This window comes from Equus asinus, chromosome 17 (assembly GCF_041296235.1).
Source record: "Equus asinus isolate D_3611 breed Donkey chromosome 17, EquAss-T2T_v2, whole genome shotgun sequence".
In the NCBI taxonomy this organism is placed as follows: domain Eukaryota; kingdom Metazoa; phylum Chordata; class Mammalia; order Perissodactyla; family Equidae; genus Equus; species Equus asinus.
Window position 1 is genome coordinate 35,657,980 of NC_091806.1, and position 25,854 is coordinate 35,683,833.

At 49.5% G+C, this 25,854-nt stretch overlaps 1 protein-coding gene across 1 annotated transcript in view; it reads right to left on the reverse strand.

Annotated features, from left to right (window-relative positions):
- Positions 1-25,854, reverse strand: part of LOC139039781 (liprin-alpha-1-like) — a 112,920-nt gene that overhangs the window by 55,449 nt on the left and 31,617 nt on the right. The window contains 6 exon segments of the mRNA XM_070487874.1: positions 340-486; positions 2,163-2,384; positions 2,612-2,713; positions 3,050-3,124; positions 3,769-3,933; positions 4,273-4,374. Of these exon segments, the coding sequence (XP_070343975.1) occupies positions 340-486; positions 2,163-2,384; positions 2,612-2,713; positions 3,050-3,124; positions 3,769-3,933; positions 4,273-4,374 (813 nt within the window).

A 25,854-nucleotide genomic window follows, 5' to 3' on the forward strand; every position in this document is an offset into this window, starting at 1 on the left:
ACTGACCCAGCTGTTAACAAGCAGCCACTGCCTTGCAGCTCTCTGCCACTCTGCTCCTTTGGTAAAAACGCTAACAAGCAACAGATTAACATTCACTTAAAACAAAACAAAACAGGAGAAAGAAGCAAGGAGTGCAGTTCCATAAAATGGTTAAATCAAATCCTAAGTAATTAAAACTGGCCAGTTGAAGTCATTCACCCTTTTGAACACAGTAGTCTAAGATTACAAAAACTTTACATTGGGCCTTGGTTTCCAACATGGAAGTCACAGGAAAAAGGCCTTTAACTGCCTTAGTAATTATTCAGTGAAAGCCAGACAGAGCTCTGTAAGATCCCCTACCTGGCGATGCACGGAGTCTTTGTGCGCGATTTCGTTTCCGAGTTTGTCGTTGAGGTCGTGCACAGAGGTGGCCTCCCGCTGCGCCGCGAGGTAGCGCTTCTCCAGAGCAGTGATTCTCTCTTCCATGTCTTCCTTTTGGGCCATGGCCTACATTAGGTGTTTCAGACGGAAAAAAGGTGAATGCTAAAGAGAGAAAAAACTGGACTAAACTCTAATTTTGAAATCAAATATAAAATTAGTGTCCTCAGAATTAAGTTGATAGAGATGCCAGTTTCCTTCAAGGTGAATGGCAATGTACCTATCTCAAATATCATAAATATTCATAAATATTCACCTACTCTGTTTGGCCACTCAGTTTACGAAGCTTATCCTTTTCTACATAAGATTACCCAGAAAAATGGATAATAAAATAGCCCAATCTTGCAAGAATCCCAGGAGGTGAAGGTCTTGACAATGAAGACACGACCTCTGTGTGCCTCACAATGCAAGTGCGCTCCTGCAGGACGGGGCGAAGCCCCTCAAGGACACAATGCTGAGACACTAGTCTCATTTTCTTGGCTAGAAGTTGGATGAAACCTCATGCAATTACCACAAAATTAAAGCAATAACATTAACAAATGGGAACAGAAGTAAAAGTTCAATTTAATTGGATGCAACCTTCTGATGCCTCATTCAGCAGCAAAATTCTATTACACAGTATCGAACACTGAAACCAGGACCAGAACTTTCTGATAGCGCCATTCCTGTCCCCAAACCTAAAAGTCCATTTCAGGTCCCTCTTTGTTTACTAAGGAACTCATGTTAGCCACGTCTTAATATTCAAAGTGACGGGTCTTAAAGAAGTTCGAAATCCTCTGCATATTAAACTCCGCCACATAAATAATCTCCTCCTGCTGCCAAAGAACAATATAACTAAACAAGTTCTGTAATAAATGCAGTCTTTTTCTTTGTTTTGAATTCCTACAGAAAACTGCTCGCACCGAGTTGCTGAAGGGGCAGTGCGGCTGCTCCGCACCCACGTGAAAAGGTCTGAAGGGTCTTCCCGACAGGCTCTCTGAGATGGTCTCGCAGGGGTGTGCGCGCGTGTGTTCTGTTTGTTTACAAAGGACGGGCTGCAGTGACAGGAGGAAGCACCAGAGAAAGTATCCAGCCCTCATTTGCTCTTATAACGATGGTTTGACAGATTCTCGTAAATAATTCTACGTGCAGAAACATGTGCTGGAAACGAGTCTATTTCTGCATATTGTTCCAGCACGCTCCTCACGGCACAGTGTGAGCCAATTCCACTCTCGCTGTGGTACGACCTCTGACATTCAATACCGTCACCCATCCCTTCGCAGAGCAGAAGGTCAGAGCGCCGGAAGACTGCCAGGAACGCGCCCTTAACGGTCAGCAGATCACGCTCACATCACTTTCAGGGAACAAGCAGACAACCGATACCAACATTCCCCTTAAGCAAGAAGGAAACCTGAGCATAACGAAGAATAAATTCAGACAGCCTGGAAGCCGTGGACGTTGAGGGACCCACAGACCAGGGCACTACAGCCACACCGCAGCACGGCGGGGAGCCGCGGCCAGCAGGCTAACAGACCAGCTGGACCGGGGGTCCTCCAGCTCTGAAGACCTCAGGGAAAGGAGGCCTCACCACAGAGATGGGGAGGCGCCTACCACAGCCTCACAGTGCTGTTCTGTTTGGCCGTCACTTATACAGTAACCCAAAGGCTGGAGGGTGCTGGGAGTGTGAGGGACAAGATGAGCGAGGATCAAACCCAAACCGCCCAGCCCCGGGACTCCAGGGCAGCGCCGTCTCCACCACCACTCACTTCGCGGACGTCCCGCTACAACTTGGTGTTCATTTCCTCAGATTTGATGAGAGCTTTCCTAGCGGTGTCCAGGTCTTCCTCCAGCTCCGTGACGTGACTGGAAAGGGCGGCCAGACGCTCCTTCATCTGGCTCTGCTCTCTCGACTGCTTATCTATGACTTCCTGGAGCTTGATGACTTTAGCAAGGTCCTCCTCGTGGCTTAAGGAACCATTGGAAGATCGCTGCTGGGGGAAAAAATCCTTAAATAGGCTTGTTTGGTGAGCTAGGAAGTAAAGGACTTCCAGGAGGAAGGTAAAACCAAAGCTGATTTACGAGACCTGCTGGACGGCACAGCGCTCACGACACTCAAGCTCGAAGCGGGGCTCGACAACAGTTGTCAAACAGTGCCGCACGCACACTGCGGGCAGATGGAACTAGGAGACGACAAAGAGAAAGCCCACGGACTTGCCTTTCCATTAGTGCTCCGTGTATTTTCTTGTTTGCGGTTTACGTCAAGCACCCCATCTTTGAGTGTTTTTTTCTGATTATTCTGTTCCTTAAGAATCATTAGCTAAAACCAAAAAAAATTGGATAAGAGCAAAGAAATAAGTAAAGATAGCAAACTTCTTTTGGAAAAACATAACTATAAACTGTAACCATAACACAAAAAGAAAACACATGGTGGTGTCACCCACCCTGAGGGGAACCATCTCTGGCCAACCGGGTACTTAAGAGACTTTTGCAACTTGGAAATAAAAGTCTAGTTTACGAGTCATTCAAATGACCCAGATTCAGAAAGATAAAGAACATGCGATATCCACCACTAAGGCATCATACTTTTTTCAAAATTAAGAAGTAAAAATTAACACCCCTCAATTCCAAGCACACAATGATTTAGCAAGCTTACCTCCTCGTGTGTGGCTCCTAATTCTTCTTCCAACAAACTACATCTTTCAAGTGCTACTCGTAACCGCTCTCTCACCTGAAAACAGCAGGGGTGGAGTGTATGGGTGCACACTTCTCCGAGCCTTCGCGTACAGTGACCCTATCACTAGCAGAATATAACACAGAACACCTGGAACGTCTCTCATTGATGTTACCGTCATGGAAACTTGCTATTAACAGCTTTAAATTTTAAGTTTGAGAAAAATCTTCTCCCTAAATAAATTACACTACCCAATTCTTAACAGCAAATCTATAAACAGGATATAATAAATTTTAAAACATTTATGTCAGGGGCTGGCCCCGTGGCCGAGTGGTTAAGTTCGCGCGCTCCGCTGCAGGCGGCCCAGTGTTTCGTCGGTTCGAATCCTGGGCGCGGACACGGCACTGCTCATCAGACCACGCTGAGGCAGCGTCCCACATGCCACAACTAGAAGGACCCACAACGAAGAATACACAACTGTGTACCGGGGGCTTTGGGGAGAAAAAGGAAAAAACAACAAACAAAAATCTAAAACATTTCTGCCAACTAATACTTTTTAACCATATAGAACTGTCTTCTTACAGAAGAACTTTGTTGACAAGAATTCCAGAAGCTACTAAGAGTAAACTGAAGCTGCACACGCACAACGCCCGCCGGGCGCACAGCGCGCAGCCCAAGGCTGGCCCCGGGGCCGCCGGTACCTTCTCATCCAGAGCTTTGTGGTGCTCGAACAACAATTTCAGTGCCTTCAGCACTACCACCTCACTGGACACGCCGGCGGGGGACTGCGCCTGCCTCTTCACCACCGTCATCCTCAGGGACTGCTCGTGCCTGGAGACGAGGTACTCCAAGTGCTCCAACAGCAGCTGGGAGAAAAGGCCAACACAGACGCAAGTTTAAACAACACCTTCAATTGCACATTGGGATTCGGGGCAAATCAATCCTTTCCATCTCATGCTGAACCAGTGTGAATGCTTTCAATCCAGTAGAAAGTTAGAGAAATTCCTCCTCAAATGGATCAAAATACTAATTCTTAACTATGAATTTCAAGAAAAGCATGAGAATGCTGAACTGATCGATCAGTTAAGTCGTGGGAAAATGTCGAAAATGTGTTTGAAACCAGGTAGAGTGGACGTCTTTCGAGTTTAAAGCCAGCCAGAGTGACTGATAGTGGCCCAGAGGCTCAAGTTCCGGCACCTACTGACCCTGGTGTTGTTTCTCTCTGCCTTCAGTTCGGCAATTTCTTCCTCCCTTTCAAGGAGCTGTTCCCTGCACGTACTGAGGTCTTTACTGAGTGCTGCAAACTCCTAGAAAATAAGGGGGGAAAAGAGATCTTTTAAGGAAAGACTCCCAGCAAGCCACCCCAGTCCTCACATAGGCAACCCCAGCCGGAGGCTCTAAGGGACCTCCGTGGGGGGTCGAGCCACCAGCCCAAGACCGCGCAGACGCCGTAACTCAGACGCCACCCTCCCTCCACCCCTGCACCTGGGCACACGCACAGCGGAGGAAGAAGGGACTCCAAGTCCACCTCCTCAGACCCAGAGAAGCCCTCGACACGTTCCTGAGCAGGAATCCTGACACCAAGTGGACACAGACATCTTTAAAAGACTCGCACCCCGGTGACCTGGAGCCACCGGAGAGTAAAGAGGCCCCGAAGGCCGCCGCCCTGCGCCCAGCCTCCTGCTCTACGCGGATTCTCCCCTGTGGAAGAGCATCCCCAGGAAAAGGCTGATGGCACTCCAACGCTAACGGATTGGCCAAGTAATTACTCAAAGCCAACTATCTAATGTGGACTTTTCACAAATGCCAGTAAGCCTTTGGTAGGAAGGGGAAGTTTAAGAAGACTTATTTCTGGGGCCGGCCCCGTGGCCAAGCGGTTAAGTTCGCGCACTCCGCTGTGGCGGCCCAGGGTTTCACTGGTTCGGATCCTGGGCGGGGACATGGTACCGCTCATCAGGCCATGCTGAGGCGGCGTCCCACGTGCCACCATACAAGGACCTGAAACTAAGATATACAACTATGTACGGGGTCGGGGGGGATTTGGGGAGATAAAGCAGAAAGAAAAAAAAAAAGAAGACATTTCGTTAGCTAAGTGGAAAAAGTTCCTTGACGACATCACTGAGAGGAGAGGTGCCAGGTGCTCCCCTTGTCAACCGTGGGTCACTTCTAACTGCAACACTGAGCACCCTCACACAAACACGATGTCATTAAGCTGGGGAGAAAGGAAAGGATTCACATTCTCCTGTCAGTTTTTCAATGGAGCAAAACTCCTCTGAAATAATTAAAATTATCTGCCAACTGCCAACGTTTCTCAACATTTTAAGAGTTTTCTCTTTACTGGACAAAGGAACGGATAGAGGTTCACCTAACAAATAATCGAGCTGCCAGTCAAAATACGAAAAGAGGCTGATTGAGGTAATTCTAGAAAATCAATTGACAAACAGGTGGCGTAAAGCTCATTCCTAAATTAATCATTTGCAACTCAAAGTCAGCATTACCATCTGTGGTCAATTAGAATTTGACTTTATAAGGCTAGCCCACAAAAGCCTATTTGAGCCATGATGCAGAACTGAAATACTTACCCCTGGGGGATGAAAGGAACCAAGCCACATTGTTACATTCAACAATGGAAAAGAGTAAAGTGAAAACATTTATTTTTTTCTCGAATGCTGTTATTTCAAGGGTAACAAATAGAAGGGGATGGGCATGGAGACAGTTTACAGAGATCTTGAAGGACACGTGAACATTTTTGTGGTTATAGTCAGCTAACGCCCATTTTATCTAATTTCTTCTTCAAGAATCTATGACTGTGGGTGATCAACTTCCAGCCTGACAGCATGAGGAGCTCTGCTGACCTGCTCCCCAGTGAAACTCGTGAGATTAATAGATAAAAACAACTATTCGTGGGGCCGGCCCGGTGGCACAGCAGTTAAGTTCACACGTTCGGCTTCAGCAGAGGAGGACTGGCAGTAGTTAGCTTAGGGCTAATCTTCCCCCAAAACCCAAAAAACAGCTATTCAAAGCCTCTGACCTGGTCCTAAGGGCAAATAACAAATGAAGAAACATCTATTCAAGAAAATCTATGAAGATTCCGTGGAAAGGGACGAGTCTGCGGCCTCTGCACCAAGACTGCTCCCTCCCCCACCCCAGCTCCAGGAGGTAGAGACTCCAATCTAGAGGCTGCAGCCAAGAACACAGGCTTCCTGTCCCCTCGCCCCCATCTCCCCTGGCCCCCATCGGAAGGACTTCCTGGGAGGGGCAGGACAGCAGCATTTCCCACCTGGGCCCCCAGCTACCTGGCGCAGAGGGAAGCATGGTGGAGATGTGCGGGCTCCCAGGTTCTGCCCAACTTCCACTCAAGGAATAGAGGCTCACGCCACACCTTGGGTGGCGCGTGCTGAGAATCCTGGCCCTGATCATCCCCGCCCTCGCTCTCTGAGGCAGTGGTTCCAAGGCTGCAGAGACCCCAGGCTGCTGCCCACCCCTGCCAGTGCTCAGCTCCTAGAGCACAGGTGTCACTCAGAGGAGCCTGCCATTGTCCGCACCAGGCTCCAGAGCCCTAGTTCAGAGATTTTCCGGTGGGGGGGGGGGCGGGGGGGAGGCAGTAAGAGAGCTCCTAATCTCGTCCAAAAGGAGCTGACTCCAGGGGTGAAGTTTAAGCCTAAGGGCGCTCTCAAGAACAGTGGGGGTCAGGTGACAGGCAGCTGGGAGGAGATGACCGGCTTTCCCCAGACACAGCCCAGACAGTACCCCGCTGGTGTGCAGGAGGGAACTGGAGCTTCGGGGAGCTGGGAGGAACCCTCTGGGGTCAGGGCAAATACCAAACTCTGACCTGGAGACAACTCCTAGAAAGGAGGCAGGATTTGACTGGGTTCCTGTGTAGGGGAATTTATGCCCCAGGGCACTGCTGGAACTAGAGCAATTGGCTGGCAATTAGTGGAGTTAACAGCTGGGTGGGTCAGGGACAGAGGGGAAGAGGGCCCCTACCACTGCCACTACCGCCCAGGGTGACTGGGGGCCTGTCCAGAGCCACACCTCCCCCCCCCCCAGGAGCACAGCCGGGGGCCACAGACACAGGCTTCACTGAAATCATCCAGCTACTCAATAAACTGGTTAAAATGGTAGGTATATACGTTTTCATTGTACAAAATTAAGGTTTAACTTTATTTTAGTTCAAATGGATAGACAACAGTTTCAACACCAATAGTTACTCAAGTCATCCTTTCCCCTGCTGAAACGAATCGCTTTACTCCATATGGTCTGTATATTTTATCACAATTTACACACACACGGTGCCCTTGGAGAAAAGGCTGCTCCTGAGAGCACAAGACTGGCTAAAGAACACGGACGACTCTGTACTTCAGTATTCCACCGCAGGCCTGCAAACAGAAAGAAACTCCGGGAACACTAAAAGAAGTCACTCAATGTGTCTTGAAGCCTGACACACACTCCCTCAAGGGAGATGCTGTGTTCAGAAGAGCTGGTAAGAGGGTGAGGCCAGAAGTGGAGGGACCAGGCAGGTATTGCAATGACGCAGGCAAGACCAGGTGAGCGAGCGCACTGTAAGAGAAGTCGGTGGGCTCCGAAGATGCCCTGGAGGAGAGCCAACAGGATGTGCTGACAGACCCAACAGATCTGAGAGGAAGAAAGGCCCAAGACCATGCCAAGGATTCCGGCAGGAGCAAGGGAGGGACGGAGTCACTACGTTCCGAGAAGGGAACGAGCATGGGAAGAGCACGTTCTGAAGAGAGGGGCGGAAGTCCAGTGTGGACTGCTCCATTTGAGACAGCATCAGACACTCACGCGGACTGGGATACCCAGTGCAGAGCTGCAATTCCCTGTCTGGAGTTCTCGGGAACGTTGGCCAAGACGGGATAGCAATTGCATTCCACGCAAATGGACAAGGCACTGAGCGCAGACAAGAAGAGATGAGGTTCCAGCCCTGTGACAACCTAACATTGGACGGCTGGGAGATGAGGGGCATCAACAAAGCAGACTGGGAGCGGGCAGAGGGCAGGAGGACATGCCGGAATCCAGCGCTCCCAGCAGGAATCAGCCCTATCTCTGATGCTGGCTGACCGATCACTGATAGGTGGATCTGCTGAAAGGCAGGTCAGCGGTGACCGTGAGAACAGCAGTTCTGGCGCAGCGGCAGGGCCGAAAGCCTGACTGGGCTGAGGTCACTAGAGAGCAGGAGGAGAAGCGAAAACTCCTTTGAGGAACTGGGCGGTAGAGGGGGAAGAGAAACAGGGCAGGGGCTGCAGCAGACATGGGTTTAGAAAGACCTTCTGGAGGACGAGACAGTGTGCGTGCTGACTGGCAGGAAGCCAGGGGAGCGGTGGGACCGACAGAGTAACTCCCCTGAGTAAGCGCGAGCAGATCGGGCCAAGCGGCCAAGTGCACGGGTGGCCTTTCCTGGGTGCACACAGTTCGCCCACAGTAAGAGGAAGGGCAGCCGAATACACGGGCACAGATCCAGGTAAATAGGTAGACATGTGGTGAGAGTTTACGCAAAACCTCTTCTGATTTCTTCCAATTTCACTGAGGAAACAGAGGACTTGGCGTTAAGTTTAAGGGTGGGTGAGGAGCGCTGGGGAGGGGAAAGGGGAAGGAAGAAAACAGCCACCTAGAAGAGAAGAGTCGCTGTTTGACAGTCACGTGACTGTGGCGGCATGCGGGTCCACTTCCGGTCACTGGTCACGACAGCGGACGGAGAACGCACTTACTGGGTGCAGGCTTCTGCCGGTGAGTACAGTGAAGCGAAAGAGGCGAGGGAGGGGCAGGGCGTGCAAGGCTGTGATGATAACGGACCATGGGATTTCAGGGGGGTGAGGAAGAAGGGAGAGGGGAGAAGGGCGAGGGACCATGACCAGTGGCAGGGGACCTGCAGTCCCAGGAGGGTTGAGTATCAGCGTTTTATTTTTAAGTCTTACTAGCTGTCATGGACAAATTTCGCCACCTTTAAATGAAACGCCTAGTCGAAGCACAACAAGGTGGACACTGGACGCTTCAGGGGGTGCGTCGAAGCTCCCCTGCGCACCGGGACGAGGAGCTGGTTCCTACACGGACTCACACCGCCTGGAAAGAGAGAGCTCCGCCCCGGAGCCCACTTGCGCTCCCATCGAGCCCCTATGCTGGATGCCTGTCACCTCGCTTTCCCGTGACCTCCTCCCGCCCCCCTCCCCGGGCAAGCCTCTGTCTCTTTCATGCAGTTCCCCTAAGTTCTTCCTAACAGCCCAGACTGTCTTCGTTCACCTGTAAAGAGAATATGCTTCATTCCTATCGCTGGGTTATATCTCAAAAGAAATCTGTGACAGACTGCTTTGGCCGTGGTAGAAAACACATTTACAGAACTTGACAATTATTTTTACTCCTTAAAGGAAAACCTTTTCCCTTGGCTCAAAAGAATTCGACAACTGAAAAAGCATCGAAGCAAATTTAAACTTAGGAGTTTAGATAAACATTAGACAGGAAATTCCAAAGTTTAAGATTCCAGAAGCACGTTCATATGTGCACTGTGTATCATTATTGCAGAAAAAACTAGCACAGGCTGAACAAACCCCAAATATGTGCAGTAAATGATCTCCCCTATTACCATCACAGGAATCTAATTGTCAGCATCTACCTTTTTCCTCTTTAGAAAAAAAATGTTTCTCTAAAAAATACTGTAAGCCACATATACTACTAGTCTAAAGTGTCATTCTATTTACTATAATTAAAGTATCTCTGAAACTGAACAGATCCAATAATCACTGGGATATTTTCATTTAAAGTATAAGTCTGAGCAATACAGATTTGCATTTCCCTTTGACACTTTCTAGGATTGAGAACAGGGAAGGTAACAGCCATTAACACCAGCTCAAGAACTTGGTTTCACATAATGCTCAAAAATGCTGACATTTAGCATTTCTGGACAAAAGGTTCAGATCTGGATAATAGCTCCAGATTATGCAAACCAGACATTATTTATCAAAATCCGCCATGAGACCAATTTTAAGTTACGTCCTATGGATCAGATGCGACATTTAGCTCCGAAAGCAAAGAACATTCTTTCTTCCCAGTCATTCCAGTAGCTCCCAGCAACTGCAGGACTCTGGGCTGGAAGCAGCGGCCCTTCCCACTCCCCCAGCCCCACGTGAGTCCTGACCCCTGCCCCCCCCCGCCCTCCCCCAAATTCTTCACTCGGCCATCCCATGCTGCGCTTCAGCATCTTTCACTCTCTATCATCTCCATCAGTAGTTTCGTTTTATTTTTTAGCTACTCTTCATTATTTTCGCTAACCTGCTGAAACAGGAGCGAAGCTTCAGTGGAGGCAAACAGTACCCGTCCTCTTGGTGTGGGGACGGGGAGAGTAATAAACAAATAGAAACAGGGTCTAATTGTTAGCACACCAAACGAACCCCTGAAAAACTGACTTGCAGAACTGACAGATTATCTTGTGTCAGCAGAAGCTACCCGCTTCAGCCTTAGGTTTTAAAGCATGTCAAATTGTGAAATAAGGGAAATTGGAAGTTTATTTACGAGTCAGCAAATCATATGTTTCAAAACTCCAGCATCTTGATTAAAAGTGTGCTTAGAAAGGATATTACAACTATCTATTCCTGTTAACAGACTATGTCTAACTGTCTGTTGATGTCGCATCTAACGATGGGAGGAGAGGGACACTCAGAAGACAGCAAACTTTACGCCCTTGGAAAAGCTGACCATCAGCTCACTGGACTTGTGGAAAGCCACTTTTAAGGCAACAGCACGGGATTTTCAGTCACTGAACGTCATTTGCAAGCAACAGAGTAAAATGCATAAGCAGTTACAAAGTCCCAAAACATCTAATTTCTTTTCTCTTGTCGGTTTCTCTTTAAGAAACGGATACTGACACAATTTATGCTGCTGCTCAACATTTAGGGATTCATAGCAGAGACTGTATAATCCGAACCAAAAAAGACAGTACAGCACAGTATTTCAGCGTCATCTCAACTTGGTTCACAGCAAACACACACCATGCGTATTTTTCACGTCTTTAAGATAACACAGAGACAGACACCCAGCAAACAGCTAATGCAGGTTACCCACCGGGACTGGGAAAGGGGGCTGAAGCGAGACTTCGTTTTTAATTTATATTCCTTTTAAAATTTTTAACTATGTACTTGCCTTGTATTTAAAAAAAAAAAAAAAAAGACCAATCCTCCCTTCTCTTTTTGTCTCCCAAAACCATGCTAGAGCACAAGACGCGACCAGAATATGGACTGTCCACGTGGACACAGAACTTGTTCAGAAACACCTGCCCCCTCAGCCACCACACCCCAATCCTGAATCCTGTTCTTGCTCTCTGCAACCTGGCCTCAGGCCCCGCTGCTGCCCTGAAAGCCCTCTGGCTCAGACACAGCAATCCCCTCGCCTGCGCTAACCCCAGGCAGGCTTCGTGCTCCCTGACCTCGCCAACCACCATCAGGGAGCATGCGATCCCACTTTCCCCTTCTCTTCCCCTCGTCCTTTTCCCTGCTCATCTCGTAACTGCTGAACAAAAGGTTCCTGGGTGCCCTGTTCACTCTCCACACCTGTGTCCTGTGTCCAAGGCTTTAAGCCCCCACCCCGGCAACTGTCCAACTGCCCGTCAGACATCTCTACTTGGACGCTTAAACCACCTTCCCCAAACGGAGTTCATCACCCTCCTCCCTGACCCAGCCCCCAACTCCTCCCAGGCCCTCACTCAACTCAGCAGAGGACCCACCCATGCAGTTGTCCAAGCCAGACTCCCGGACGTCACACCACCCACTTCCTCTCCCCCCACATTAACCAGCTGCTGGGTACTAATTCTGCCTCCTACCTGGATCTTCTGGAGGGTCCTCGCTGCCTCCGCTCTGCCTAGGACACCAGGTCTCCTTGGTCTGGAGGGGTGGTTCCAGAAGTCCGCTCCTGGAGCTCTGACCCTGCCTCTCTCTCCAGCCTCCTCCCTCATCACTCTGTGTCTCCTACTCGGCACGTCAGTCCCAACTCATCTACAGTTCCTAGAACACGTCTGTGCCTCGGCTGTGCCCTCTGCCTCAGGTCTGTGAATCGGCCGGTCTTCCCCTGGCCACCACTCGCCCTGCTCAGTTCACGGCCTAAGGGCCGTGTGCTGCAGAACAAAACACCCGTCCACCTCAGAGGTTTGCAGGCGGCACAGGGAACCGTGCTGTCCAGACCAGCTGCCTAAAAACCACCTGTGCAGCTGATGAAAATACAGACTCCTAGGCCTCAGCCTACTGAATCAACATTTCTGGGGTGGAACCTGGAATATGTATTTTTAAAGGCTTCCCAGGGGAATTCAGTAGCCATGCTGGGAAACAACTGACCTTTATGACCTTGGACTGGTCACTTAGTTCTCCATCTTGACCACTCATCTAAAAATACGGGGAGCAATATCTACGTTCTACCACGGCCACAAGTGTGACATCAAATGAGGATGCTGGAAATGAGCCACTCTGCTGAAAGGCCTCACTGTCAGCCCTCAAACACAGGCGATGGCCGCCACCTGGCCCCGCTGAGCTCCTTCCACAGCATCTCCGGGCGTTTCCACCAGGAGCAGGTGGCTAACAGGGTTCTGACGGGCTGATTTTTGCAATATTGCTAAAACGGATGTCACTTAAGTACCTTCAAACGTTAGCTCAGCTCTTAACAGAAGCATTCCCACCCATGATGGGGAAAACGATCACACGTACACTCACCTTCTTCCAACAGGGACCACTGGCTGGCTTTCCAGCCCGCCCTGTCACCTCCCATTACCTTCGCCACCACACTTCAGAGGCGGTCTGCACTCCGCCCCGCGTCCCCGTGCTCATGCCTGCCCAGGTTCTCGCTGTCCGCCCCCTCTCCCTGCCACTCACTGACCTACCACTCTCCAAGATCAGCAAACCTGAGCGCCACCCAGCCCTCCGCTCTCCCTGCGCTGGACCCTTCGCCAGCTGTCGGCCCCGGGGCCTGCTCTCGTCTTTCAAAACTCGTCTCTGCTAAGTGCTGAGCAGCCACTGCTCCGAACAGCAGCTCAAACCTGTTCTGCCAAAAACCGAACGTGACTTCCATTTGGAGGAGGAAAAAACTACCTTAGTGTTTTTTTTTTTAATGTATGTATGGACCAGGTCAAAAATACACTGTGCCAGATGTTTACAGATTTACCCATAATTGCCAAAACCTGGAAGCAACCAAGAAGTCCCTCAGTGGGTGAGTGGATGAACTGTGGTCCATCCAGACAATGGAGTACTCTTCAGCACTAATAAGAAGGAGCTATTAAGCCGTGAAAAGATACGGAGGAATCTTAAATGCACATTCCTTGGCGAAAGAAGCTAATCTTGGTGAAAGAATCACATACTGTATGATTCCAACTATATGACATTCTGGAAAAGGGAAAACTATGGAGATGCTGGAAAGATCAGTGATGGCCAGGGCTGGGGGAAGGGAAGGATGCACAGGGGGAGCACGGGATTTCAGGGCAGTGAAACTACTCCGGATGACCTATAATGGTGGACACAGGTCCTTACACATGTGTTCAGCCCACAGCAGGTCCAGCACCAAGAGCGAACCCAGACGTCAACCGTGGACTCTGGGTGGTGACGATGCATCAACGTAGGTTCAAGGACTGTAACCAATGTGCCACGCTGGTGGGGGGTGTGGACAGTAGGGGAGGCTGGGGGAGTGGGGGGCAGGAGGTATACGGGGAAACCTCTGTATCTCCCCCTCAATTTTGCTGTAAGCCCAAAATGGCTCTAAAAAATAAAGTTTATTGAAAAAAACCATCCTGTGCCTCTTTCCTAACTGTTGGCTTGGCAACTAGGGAGGATGCATTGTGTGGGAGTCTAATTCCAAACGAGCATCCTTTAGAGCCAAACCTGAGCATCTCTGTAGGATGCGGTCTGTCCACCGGCTGCAGGGGCACTGCCAGGCGGCAATAACACAAACACAACTCACAACTTGGTCTGCCCACTCTGACATTTGATCATTTTTGACATCTTAACTTTTTTTACTCTTGAGAGAACTGCATTACCTCACAGTAATTGAAACACTGATGTGAATTTCTTTTCCCCCCAAGACTGGCACCTGAGCTAACGACTGCTGCCAATCTTCTTCTTCCCTTTTTTCTTTCTGCTTTTTCTCCCCAAATCCCCCAGTACATAGTTGTATCTCCTAGTTGTGGGTCCTTCTAGTTGTGGCATGTGGGACACTGCCTCGGTGTGGCCTGACAAGTGGTGCCATGTCCATGCCCAGGATCCGAACCAGTGAAGCCTCGGGCCGCCGCAGCAGAACGCGGGAACTTAACCACTCGGCCGTGGGCCGGCCCCTGATGTGACTATTTTATAACACTATTTTCAATCCACATCACTCAAATTCATAAAAAATGGGACCACACTGCTTTTCTTTTCTTTTTGAAATTTTTTACTATGACAAAAGTCACTAACATAAAATTCACCATCTTAACCATTTTCAAGAGTACAATTCAGTGATTTTCAGCATATTCACAATGTTGTGTTACCATCACCAGTAATTCCAGAACATTTTGGTCACGCCCCAAAAGCTGATCCATTAGCAGTCACTCCCCATTACCTCCCCCCCAGCCCCTGGCAGCCACAAATCCGCTGAGTCTACGGACTCGCCTGTTCTGGACGTTTCGTATAAATGAAATCACACAATATCTGTCCTTTCGTGTCTGGTGTCTTTCAGTCAGCAGCACATATTTAAGGTTCATCCACATCGTAGCGTGTGTCAGGGCCTTGTTCACTTTTATGGCTGAATAATATTCGACCGCACGGATGGACCACGTTTTGTTTATCCCTTCATTCGCTGATGAACATGTGGGTTGCTTCCACTTCCTAGCGATCACGAATAATGCTGCTATGAACATTCCTGCACAAGTTTTTATGTGGATTTATGCTATGTTTTCTCTCGGGTGTACACAGGGGTAGACACATTTCTTTACAATGGAAATGAGTGAATTATTCCTTTTTTTTTTTTTAAAGATTTTATTTTTTCCTTTTTCTCCCCAAAGCCCCCCAGTACATAGTTGTATATTCTTCGTTGTGGGTCCTTCTAGTTGTAGCACGTGGGACGCTGCCTCAGAGTGGTTTGATGAGCAGTGCCATGTCCGTGCCCAGGATTCGAACTGACGAAACACTGGCCCACCTGCAGCAGAGCGCACAGACTTAACCACTCGGCCACGGGGCCAGCCCCGAATTGTTCCATTTTTGTTCCTCATTTCCAATTTAAATTTCTAGCTATGTTAGCCATCACTCCTTTCTTCTTTGGAAGGCATCTGCTTTTAAGCAAAAATGGGGATTTACTCATGGGCAGTGAGTATAAGTTTTGCTTCACGTATTTTTACCTTTCTGCTAAATAGTAAACCAAAATGTTTTCGGTTGTTACAAGCATGTTGTATTTAAACACAAATAATGTCTCACAATTAGTCAAGACAATGTGAAATATGAATGCACACGTATATTAGTGTGAAAGTATATTTCAGAAGCATAACATTTCAGTGCATAATAACAGCGAAATACTCACAGGCAAAAACATTCTGATTAAATTTTTCAAACTGAGCCTGAGCGGCAGGGGAGAATCAAACCAATGAAATAAAAAATCAAGGGCAGAAATCCTTAATTCAAATAGGAATGAGTGCCTTCTGGAATCTTCTAGGTAGGTTTTGTTTTTAATCATTACTTTTTTACAAAAGACGACTACCTTAAAGAGTTTCAGATAAATTAACAACACTAGATAATAATAAAATGAAAACACAATATGAAGCATATTAATGTCCAGTTTATATTCACACCATGTTTCAAACTTTCCAGTAAAGCAAGTATGTGATTTTTGGCGCTGCTCGTGCTTACTGGAGTATAAAATAGTTTTCATTTTCGAATACTTCATTTCATAGATCTATGCACGTGCCAAAAAACTACTGAATCATAAGGAAACTGTCTTTAAAGTATGAGACCAGAAACTGCCTGCCTGACCTTCACAGCCTAAAGCCACCATTAGGAGCAGCGTAAAATCCACATTTCCACGGAGATGTTTTGGCCATCACAAACTTTTACAAAACAGGGATAGCAGCAGCAACGGAAGGATGCTCAGGACAGAGCTTTTTTTCACACCAACTTTTAAAACTTTGTTTTTTACAAATGGTAATAAAGGTATCCATGGAGGCCTCCCTTCCAGCCCTGGTGGCTCTTCAACTCGGCAGGCAGCTGAAGGCAGATGCTCCCCGTTTATCCCGAGGTTTGACGCGCGGAGAATCCAGTGAGACACGCATTCCCTCTAGTGCCTCTCCAGCAGGGACACAGCCTGAGGAGGGCCGGCCCGCTCGCAGCGTCCTCCTCCTCTCACAGCCGCACTGACACAAAAGCCGTAACGTATTTATTCTTCTCCTACCGATGGACACTTACGACTGTGCTTCCGATCTTTAGCTCTGACAAACAGCATGGCAACAAATAACCTTGTACATGTATCATTCTGCACGTGTGCCAAGTGCATCTGCAGGATAATACCTTAGAATTTCTGAGTCAAAGGTCAGTTGCAATTTTAATAGCTACTGCTAAATTATTCCTCCTGGGCCAGCAGCTTATGAAACACCTGCTTCCTGTAGCTCTGCCACCCTGGTGTGTTATTACACTTTAGGGCCCACTTTCTTCTTTGGATCCATCTTCCATTCCCTGTCGCCCATCAAATAGGGGTCTCCAAAATCTTCTCATATGACAGAGACTGAACGCATGCCTGGGCATTTGGTGAGAGTTCCAGAGGCAATATGTTCTTCGTGACCCTCCGTCACTCCCCTGGCCCTCTCATGACCAAGGGAACTATTCTGACATTTCACCTGCAAAGAAGGCTCAGCTCGTATGCGAGACTGTTGTACTTGCCCAGGTCTCTACTTGACAATCTGTGATACGAACGGCACGCTGTCCTTATTTCAGTCACGGTTATTCATTTTTCTCGGATCAAATACAATTGAGATTGGTCTGTGTTTACTTATCCTAACACACTTTTATGGAGTGGCCACCTCTTCTTTCACATTTCTATATTTTTCTATGGAATGGCTTCTGATCATCTTCTCTTAAACTCATTCATCAGCACAAGGTACAAACATCTGACTTGCGTCTTCGGTGCAGTCATGCCCAAACATTTACAGAATGAAATGTTTCACCGTAAACTAACTTTTTAAATTTACTTTATTTTATAATTAGGATATTGTACTGATTTTTTAAAATTATGTACAAAAAGGAGGTACTGGATTGCTCTGAGGGACAGACCCAGAAATGGACCTGCTGGCTCAAAGAGCTATGGAATTTAATTCTCAACGTTTCTAATGTTATAAATTGCAGTGTACTAAATAAAGATTAGTTTTACTGTTCTTGTCATTTCCTCATACATTTATAATTTAAGAGAGTTTGCAATGTCTCGAAAAAAACGTAACAATCACAAACATAATCATCTCCATCAATGATTAAGATTGCTTTGTAGCGGGCCAGCTGCATGGTCATTTTTATAGTCCCATGCAAAGTGAGGACTGTCTTACTACTTTTTAGAAGATAAAACATTATTTGCAAAAATAATGTTTTATTTCACTGCAATTTCTCTATGTAGAATCTTTGCCCTTTTTTTTGGCCAGGAAGACTGCCCCCGAGCTAACATCTGTTGCCAATTTTCCTCTACTCGGCATGTGGGTTGCTGGCACAGCAGGGCTGACGAGTGGAGTAGGTCTGTGCCCAGGATCCAAACCCGAAACCCAGGCCACTGAAGTGCAGTGCACCGAACTTAACCACTACACCAGGGGGCTGGCCCCAAATCTTTGCCTTTTTTAACCTCCCATGGCAATAAAGGACAGATTAAAATATTACACTATTACATAACAGTAGAAATAATCACAAACCTGTGATTATTCAGCCTGACACCCCAGTTATGAAGCTTATGTAAACATCACATACATAGTCTGTGTGCCTAAACACAAGGCGACTTCAAGGGGCCAGCCCCCCATTTCCCTACGAAGACGCTGCCCGAAAGCTTGGCCACGTTAACACACCCTTCCAGGAAAGTAGAGCACCAGCCGACTCTGACTCCGACTCAGCCCCACAAATTTACTACAATAAACAGGCAGACAAAAGTGTTCGTGCCAGCTGCACGCTAAGTTACCACATCGGACATGCTTACTCTGCACTTACATCACCAGGCTTTAAAACATCTCCGCGAGACCCTTAAACTATGTTTCCTAGTCTTCCTTGCTTGACAACAGCAGCTCATCTTTTAGTGAGCCCTTGGGGACTCATCTGACACCATCTACCACGAGGGAGTCCCTACGTTAGGACGCTCCACCTGCGAGTCACTGCTCCGTCACTCACACTCCGCCACGTTCCAGAACCACCGGTGGTCCCGCCTTAGCATGTGGTGGTATCCCTCCCGGCAATGATGGCTCCACCAAAACACGGAGCCAATAAAGGCATGGAAGTGATGGAGGGTGCCAGTGTTCCAGGCATCCTGACCCTGAGAGGGGAGGACAGTAACCTGATTAACGCCCCCGCTCCTCGAGTAAAATGACGTCATACTGGTCTCCCCAGCCCCTCTCAGGAACAGCTTTAGAGTTCACAGGTTAGCAATTCTCCTGAAAAGTCTTAGGGTATGAGCAAGGTTTCCCCGATTCAGTTACAATTTTAGCATTTTTCAGGCTTGTCAGTAGTTCACACTAGCACTTCAATTCTGCAAAGAAAGCCACAATCCACTCTTTTGCGTGTGATGAAGCACTCTGTGAAGTTATTTCATGACCTTTATTACATGAGGACGTCCGAGATGTGGAAGAGCGTTTGGACACCACCCCCTAGGCCTTCATAGGTACCACCGAGCACAACGGCACAGAAAGGGATCTAAGACAGGACCTGCTCTGTCACACTTTGAGACGCCACTACTGACGGGAACAGAAATGTCAAACAAGACCCCCGCGGGTACTATTCAACAGCCCCACTCTGACGGCAACTGGGTCCCCGCACACTGCACCTCACTGCCCTAGAGCCACCCGCAATTCCCAAGGCAGGCAGGAAACGAGCATGGAGAAGCTGGGCCAGCACTGCAACACATACGGGGAGACCACGCCTGGAAGCTCCAGCTGAGCGCACAGGACACCGAGGACAAGCGAGCAGCCTGCTCTCCTTTCCGTCTCTGACGAGCGTTTTGGACACACCGGACAGGAGGGCATCTCGGGCTGAGGCAGGGGTCTCGACATCAGCCGTGCCTGAAAGTGCTCCATGCGGGATTCCTCCCGCGGCTCCATCACGCCGGGTCAGCAGAAACACAAGTTTAGAAGGAGCACCTACGGCTACCTGAGGCTACACTGACAGCAGCTCCTCACCGCCTGCTAACAAGTCAAAGAAACACAGGAGCTGCGGCGTGCAAGGCCACGCAGCCTCGGCTGACAGTAGTGAGGACAGGTGAGCCCGAAGACGCTGTCGACCCCCTCTCCTGCAGTGTCCACAGCAGGAGTGACAACGGCCCCCGGAGCACACACAGCTGGCTGGCAGATCTCAGGTAAGGGTGCAGCGTCAACAAAGGCGGCCTCTCGGCACCTGCAGGGCCCCCATCACGCTGCCCCACCAGAGCGCTCTCGGAGAACTGACTCCAGCCCTCGGGGACCGCCCTGCCGTGAGCTCACACCCTCGGTGCCCTTCTGTTCCTCTGTCGACCCTTCTCCTCCCACCCGGCGTGCCTGGCACACCACACCCCTCCGCAGCCAACCACCCGACACGGAGCAGGCCCGCCCAGCCGGCCCACAACTGCGCCCTCTGCTCGTGCTCGCGCGCCCGTGGCAGCTCCTCCTTCCCACTGCCGCCCCAGCCCCGCGCCTCCCGCATGCCCAACACGACGTCGCAGCCGGACCTCAACCCTGCCGCTCTGTACAGGCTCCGCCGGCCCCTGAGAAAGACAGCACCTGTCCCTTCCGTGCGGGACCACACTCACACGAGTCTGCTCGAGGGAAAGAACGGCTCTCCTCACTGTTGCAAAATCCCCAGCCCGGGCGAACAATGTAGTGTTCAAACAACAGGTCCCCGTGGATCTGAACCAGCAACGACTACGTCTGACTGTGAATATTACCGCGTTGTAACCTTCTTAAACTGTCATGGCTCCGTGTATTCACGTCTTGCAAACCAGTCTCACACGAGCCTTATATTATAACCAGTTTTACCTACCCTCTAACTTAACAAGAAGGGCGTCTCAGAAAGAACCAAAGGTCTAAGTACAAAACTGGAACGGAAGCTACTTTATTAGGGATTTCCTCTCGAGGCTCCAGCAAGCTCAGGAGACAGCAATACCAGCTGGAGAAGGAGCCGCCCTATTAATTTCGACAATTTACTGAACAAAAAAGTTGGGAGGCACGATGCTAAGTACTCCTAAGACACAAATATTCATTGTAATAACTTTATACGTGCTTAATGCTTGACTGGTTTTCAAAATATTTTCCAGTATTTATCACATAAAAGTAGATGTCACATACGACAGGAAGGCATACATAATTAGCTCACTTCACAGACTGGAAGACAGGCCCGGGCAGGTTAGTGACCTACAAAGGTCACTTGGCTGATAAGCAGCTCGGGACTCAGAGCTCAAGACGATGTCATCTTCAGGGGGAGATCCCACGGTGAGCACCCAAACCAAGCCCCTGCAGGCTGTACGCCCTCCCAGTCACCCGAGTCGGGGTTACGGGCTCTGCAGACAGACACCTCGGATCTAATGAAGGCCCACCTTGTGCAGGGTACAGCGGTGGATGCTTTATTTTAGTTCTCACTAAATCTGCCTATAATATTGGGAAATAAATAGTATCTCTACTTTACAGACGACAAAACGGTCTCAGAAGTGAAATATCTTGGCCAAGATCAGAAAGTTCGTTAGCAGAGGATCCAAGATTTGACACGGGTGTGGAGGGGGAGGTAGAGGAGGAGGGGAGGGTGGGAAAGAAGAGGAAACCACTCAGCAGTCAGTGAAAAAGCAGACTGTTCCACGCTCACCCAGCAAGCCCACCGCCATCATCCCATGGGAAGAAAGAGGCTGGCCACACGCCCCACAGGAGATCTTTTAGTGATTTCTTTTGCCCCCTCAAGAATGACCTTGATCCTACTCTTTCATCTGCGTTTTTCTTAAAGCTGGTGGCATTTTGAAAAACTGGAGAAAAGATAAAAGGAATCACAGTAAAACCAGCCCCAAGCACCAAATCTGTCGTCTCCTAGAGATGGGAGCGACTCTGAATCCCAGTAGGAATCGGAGTTGGTCCGAGCAGACCTCATAGGGTTGACCTCGGCCTGGAGAGGCAGCTGGGGTCTGATGAAAGGGAGGAGAGGGAAAGGCAGTTCCCGAGCAGGGAATCGCGCCGGACGAGGCGTCAGGGAAGGGGAGCAGAGTGAACAGACTGGTTGGGCAGAGTGAAGGGGCATTTACAGAGGGAAAGATGTGGGAAAGGTGAATAAAGCCAGAACACGGAGCCATGAATGCCAAACTGCCAAACACCTGCTGCCATGGATAGGCCCTGCCAAAACCTTCTCATGCCAGAGGTCTGGGTTACCCTGGGAGCTAGCTGGCCTGGAAAGGAAGAAAGCACAAGCAAAGCCACCTCATGTAGACACCGAGGCCCCACGAACGGCCCAAGCTAGGGCACCAGAGCACAAAGGAAAACAGAAACGACGTGAGAGCAGAAAACACCGGACAGAGCTGCGGACTGGCCCTGCAGGATGAGCGAGGAAGGGCAGAGGAGGCGCGTGAAGTGGGGAGGGAGGCGGGGAGACTCGAGGCTGACCAAGGAGGAAGGCGGAGCAGGACCCTGGACTGAGACACAGCAGGACGTCTACGGGCCGTCTAAGGGATACGGCAAAACTCGGGGCTGGGCATGCAGGAGCATCCCAGATGTGGAGCTCCAGACAGAAACGTGGCGATCATCTTCAAAAAGGGGACGGGTGACCCCACAGAGACGAAGGAATCTCCAAGATGACGACTAGAGCAGAGGGAGCAGAGGGCTAGGATTTAACGTATTTCCTAGTCATTAGCACAAAACTTTCGTTCAAATGAAAATAATTACCCAAGAATGTGTGGATAGCAAGTGCTTCCTTTCCCTCCGTCCTTCCCGCAGAGGTTTTCCAACTGGAACGAACCTAATGCCCGCCAGCGAGCGCAGCAAACAGAACCACGGAGACCCGAGCACAGGCGGTTCAGGAGCTCCCTGGAAATTAAACTACTGGCAATGCTTAAAGTTACTGTAAATTAGCACTACGTGTGTCACTATCTCTTTACACGGCATTACTATAAAACTTCCCACCAGAGGCTCTTCAGACGAATTTACAACTGAAGCAACACCGGCAGCGTTTCACAGCACAGAGAAACCCGCATCCCGAGTCCCAGACACGGTGGGCAGCGACGCCCTGCCCTCCACCGCTTGTGGGTTTCCAGGCCAGGCGGGGGCACGGGCTCGCAGCCTGGAAGCCGCGGAAAGAGCGGCTACTGTATTAACGCTTTCAGGTCTGCTGGAAACGGCTCCCTTCCCGCAGCGCCCAGCCCTTTGGACACAGTTGGGGAACATGAAGGGGAACGAACTGCACGTTAAGGGTTTGTACAAACTACGCAGAACCTATAATCAGGAATCTGCTTCCACACAATCTCTTAATTCATCGTCAAACTTCGTTAGGAACAACTATTTCTATGGTTAGCACAAGAAAACAACCTCGGAATGCACATTCTCTCCAACTTAAACCCTTTATTCTAACCACCTACTACTTTGTCCTGCATGGGCCTTTCTCCCACTCTGGTGACTGTCAGGCACCCACCATACACACATCAAAAAGACACGCTGTCCAGTTTGTGAAACTTTCTCACAGAAATGGAGTCAAGATCATCAGGAAGGAGAATAAAAGTAAGAAATGGGGGCGGGGGGGCGGGATATAACTCCAAATCCCTAATCCCCGTCTTTATTTAACACGTGTTCTCTTCCCTTCTCGGGGAAGTCAGGGCAGGGGAGGGGGAGGCGGCAGTTGGCCCCGATAATCCCAGCCAGGAGGAGCGTTCCAGCTGCCATGTAAGTAAACACTAAACTGCCTTCTCCAGCTGCAGAGGCACAGCTGCAGTGATTTCAGGCACGCTGTCACAATTTGTCACCTGTTTTGGCTGCCTGGCCTCTGAGCCCCTCCCCAGGCCTGGGAACAGCACCGGGCCAGAGGAGCTGAGAGCCCCAGGCACTTACTCTCCCGGCTTCTCCTGCATTTGGGGCAGCGCAGGACGGCCCCAGGCCTGCCAATCTCAGACTTGAGACAAGAAGCGAGCAGTGTGCAGAGGCATCCTTTAATCGCGGGCCCCGCCGGGCAAGGATGCGGCAGGGGGGCAGCAGTGGACTGAGGCAAGCCTGGTGAGGATGCGCCGGGGGGCAGCACTGGACCGAGGCACGCCTGGTGAGGATGCGCCGGGGGGCAGCACTGGACCAAGGCACGCCTGGTGAGGATGCGGCAGGGGGGGCAGCACTGGACCGAGGCAAGCCTGGTGAGGATGCGGCAGGGGGCAGCACTGGACCGCAACACACCCGGGGGGGCCTCCAGAGCTCTTCTCCCACCCTCCCATCGACGCAGGGAACCAAAGGCCTTAGAACAATTTATTTCTCTGCTTGGATCACCAGGCAGCTTGTTGCTAAGCCCCCTGACTCAGCAAGCTTATTCTACTCATTACTTGTATTCTCACAATGTAGAACTTCACCCATCTTTCTCTACGAAAACGATGAACGCACAGTAAAAACACCACCGCCTTTCAGATAAAATACCCCAGACTGTGGACATACGGGGTGGACAGAGAGACTGTCACTCCGTCCACCACACATTTGCATACCGTTTGCACTTTTTCTTCGTCATTCTCCTTTTTTCCCTATTGGTCACGGTTAACTGTGGGAGTCAGAGGGAAGCACTCTTCACCATAACCAATCTCGACACTCATTCGCTACGGGCCTCTGAAGGGGCTCCCAAACCTCTCCGTGCCTCAATTCCTTCACTGTCAGACGGGCTGCGGAACAGTCCCCTGCCTTCTAGTACTATTTATAGTAGAAAGAATGCTCTACAGTACTGTTATGAGACTCAGGGAGATAACTCACAGAAAGAGGCTTAGAAGCAATAAATGCTGGCTATTATCTCATTTAATCCCCCAAACATCTGTCTACCCAGCCCTTGGACAGACAGTGCCTAACACACGGCAGACAATCAATATTTGCTGAAGCAAAACCGACAGTTACCGTCCCTAACTGACGGATGAGAACTCCGAAGGCTCAGAGACGAGGTAACTGACGCAGGGAACTCGGCGAGGATGGGGCGCGAGTCCGCCGACTGCCCACCAGGCTGCTTCCTCTGAGCCTTGCCCACTGGGACCGAGGGAGACGGGGGGTCTACCTACAGAGACGGACGGCAGCACAGGAGACAGGGCGGCACACACCCACACACCTGCTGCCACTGTCCTCTGCAGTCAGTCTGTCCGCCGGAGGAGGGACAGGCACTCAGCACGTTGCGTAAAGCGCCTTCAAACAGCACGAAGAAGGAGACGCCAGCTTGCTGACGGTCTCCCTTCCGTGTGTATCTCTGCCGGAGCTACAGGAGCTGAGCCACAAAACAGCCAAGTAAAATTCTATACAGGACTTCTTTAACTCTGTGCATCAACTGCATTTCACACTCAGTCAAAAATGAAGTCTTTCATATTTTCATTTGCATGAAAATGACACATCAGACTATCCTAGAATTAATACTCAAGACTCTTCAAAATACCCTTGCCCTGCCACAGCCGTTTCTATTGCAGGGCGCGCAGGCTATCGCGACCTCACCTGTCACTCACGCTTTCCCCATGAACTATTTTTAAGGCGGGAGCAAGAGTGTGTCCTAGCTTCTTAGCAGCACCCCGGGATTTCCAGAGATGTTAATGGCTCAGAGATATTTATTAGTCTTCTTCAGCATGGCGCTACATGAAATCAATTTCCATATTACTACTGGCAAAGTTTTAAAAATACATAGGCAGGAGGGATAATTACCCATTTGCAAAGCAGAAAAACTTGGAAATGCAAGATATGCTTCAAGCTCCCACATTTATTTTCAGAGAAAAAGGAAATTTCCTCCTCAGAATGAGAATGAGCCTCTGGAAGCCAGAAAGAACTCCCTGGGCGGACCTTCCCTGCCAAGCGAACCACGATCCAAGTCAGCAGAACTCGGCCAAGAGCTTCCTTCCAGCCACAGGGAAAAAGCTACAAAGTGGAAACATTTTGTCCGCTCTCTCATGAGCATTAGCAAGCGCCAACAAGGCTTTCCCTATGCTTCATTTCTGAGAGTGAAAGGGGCACGACTGCTAATTGCCTGAGCATAAGAGGCAAAACCCAGGCCTACCCTCAGGCAAACCGGACCGTGGTCCCCCACCTAGAAGGCGTGAGTGGGACAGGGACGGGAGGAGCAAGACTTCCGACTATGCCTTTTTCTATAGTTCTCGTTTTTGAATCACGTAAAAGCTTTATGTATTTGAAGAAAAATTAACTCCAGAAGAACAATGTAAACCCTAAACTTAAGAAGCAGCAGAAACAAATGAACTTTGCAACTTCCAATAGAAGGCCCGATTTGGGCAGGAACACCAACGGGCACTACAACTGTTTATCAAATGTTGTGTGGTTATGTTACTTCACATTGCTTTAAAACCCATTATTCTAGCTATGTATTCTTAAGATAGGTTTATTCTAAGATCCAAAAGAACTACAAAGAAGCTCTAAAACTTCACTCAACAGGATGATTATAACAATA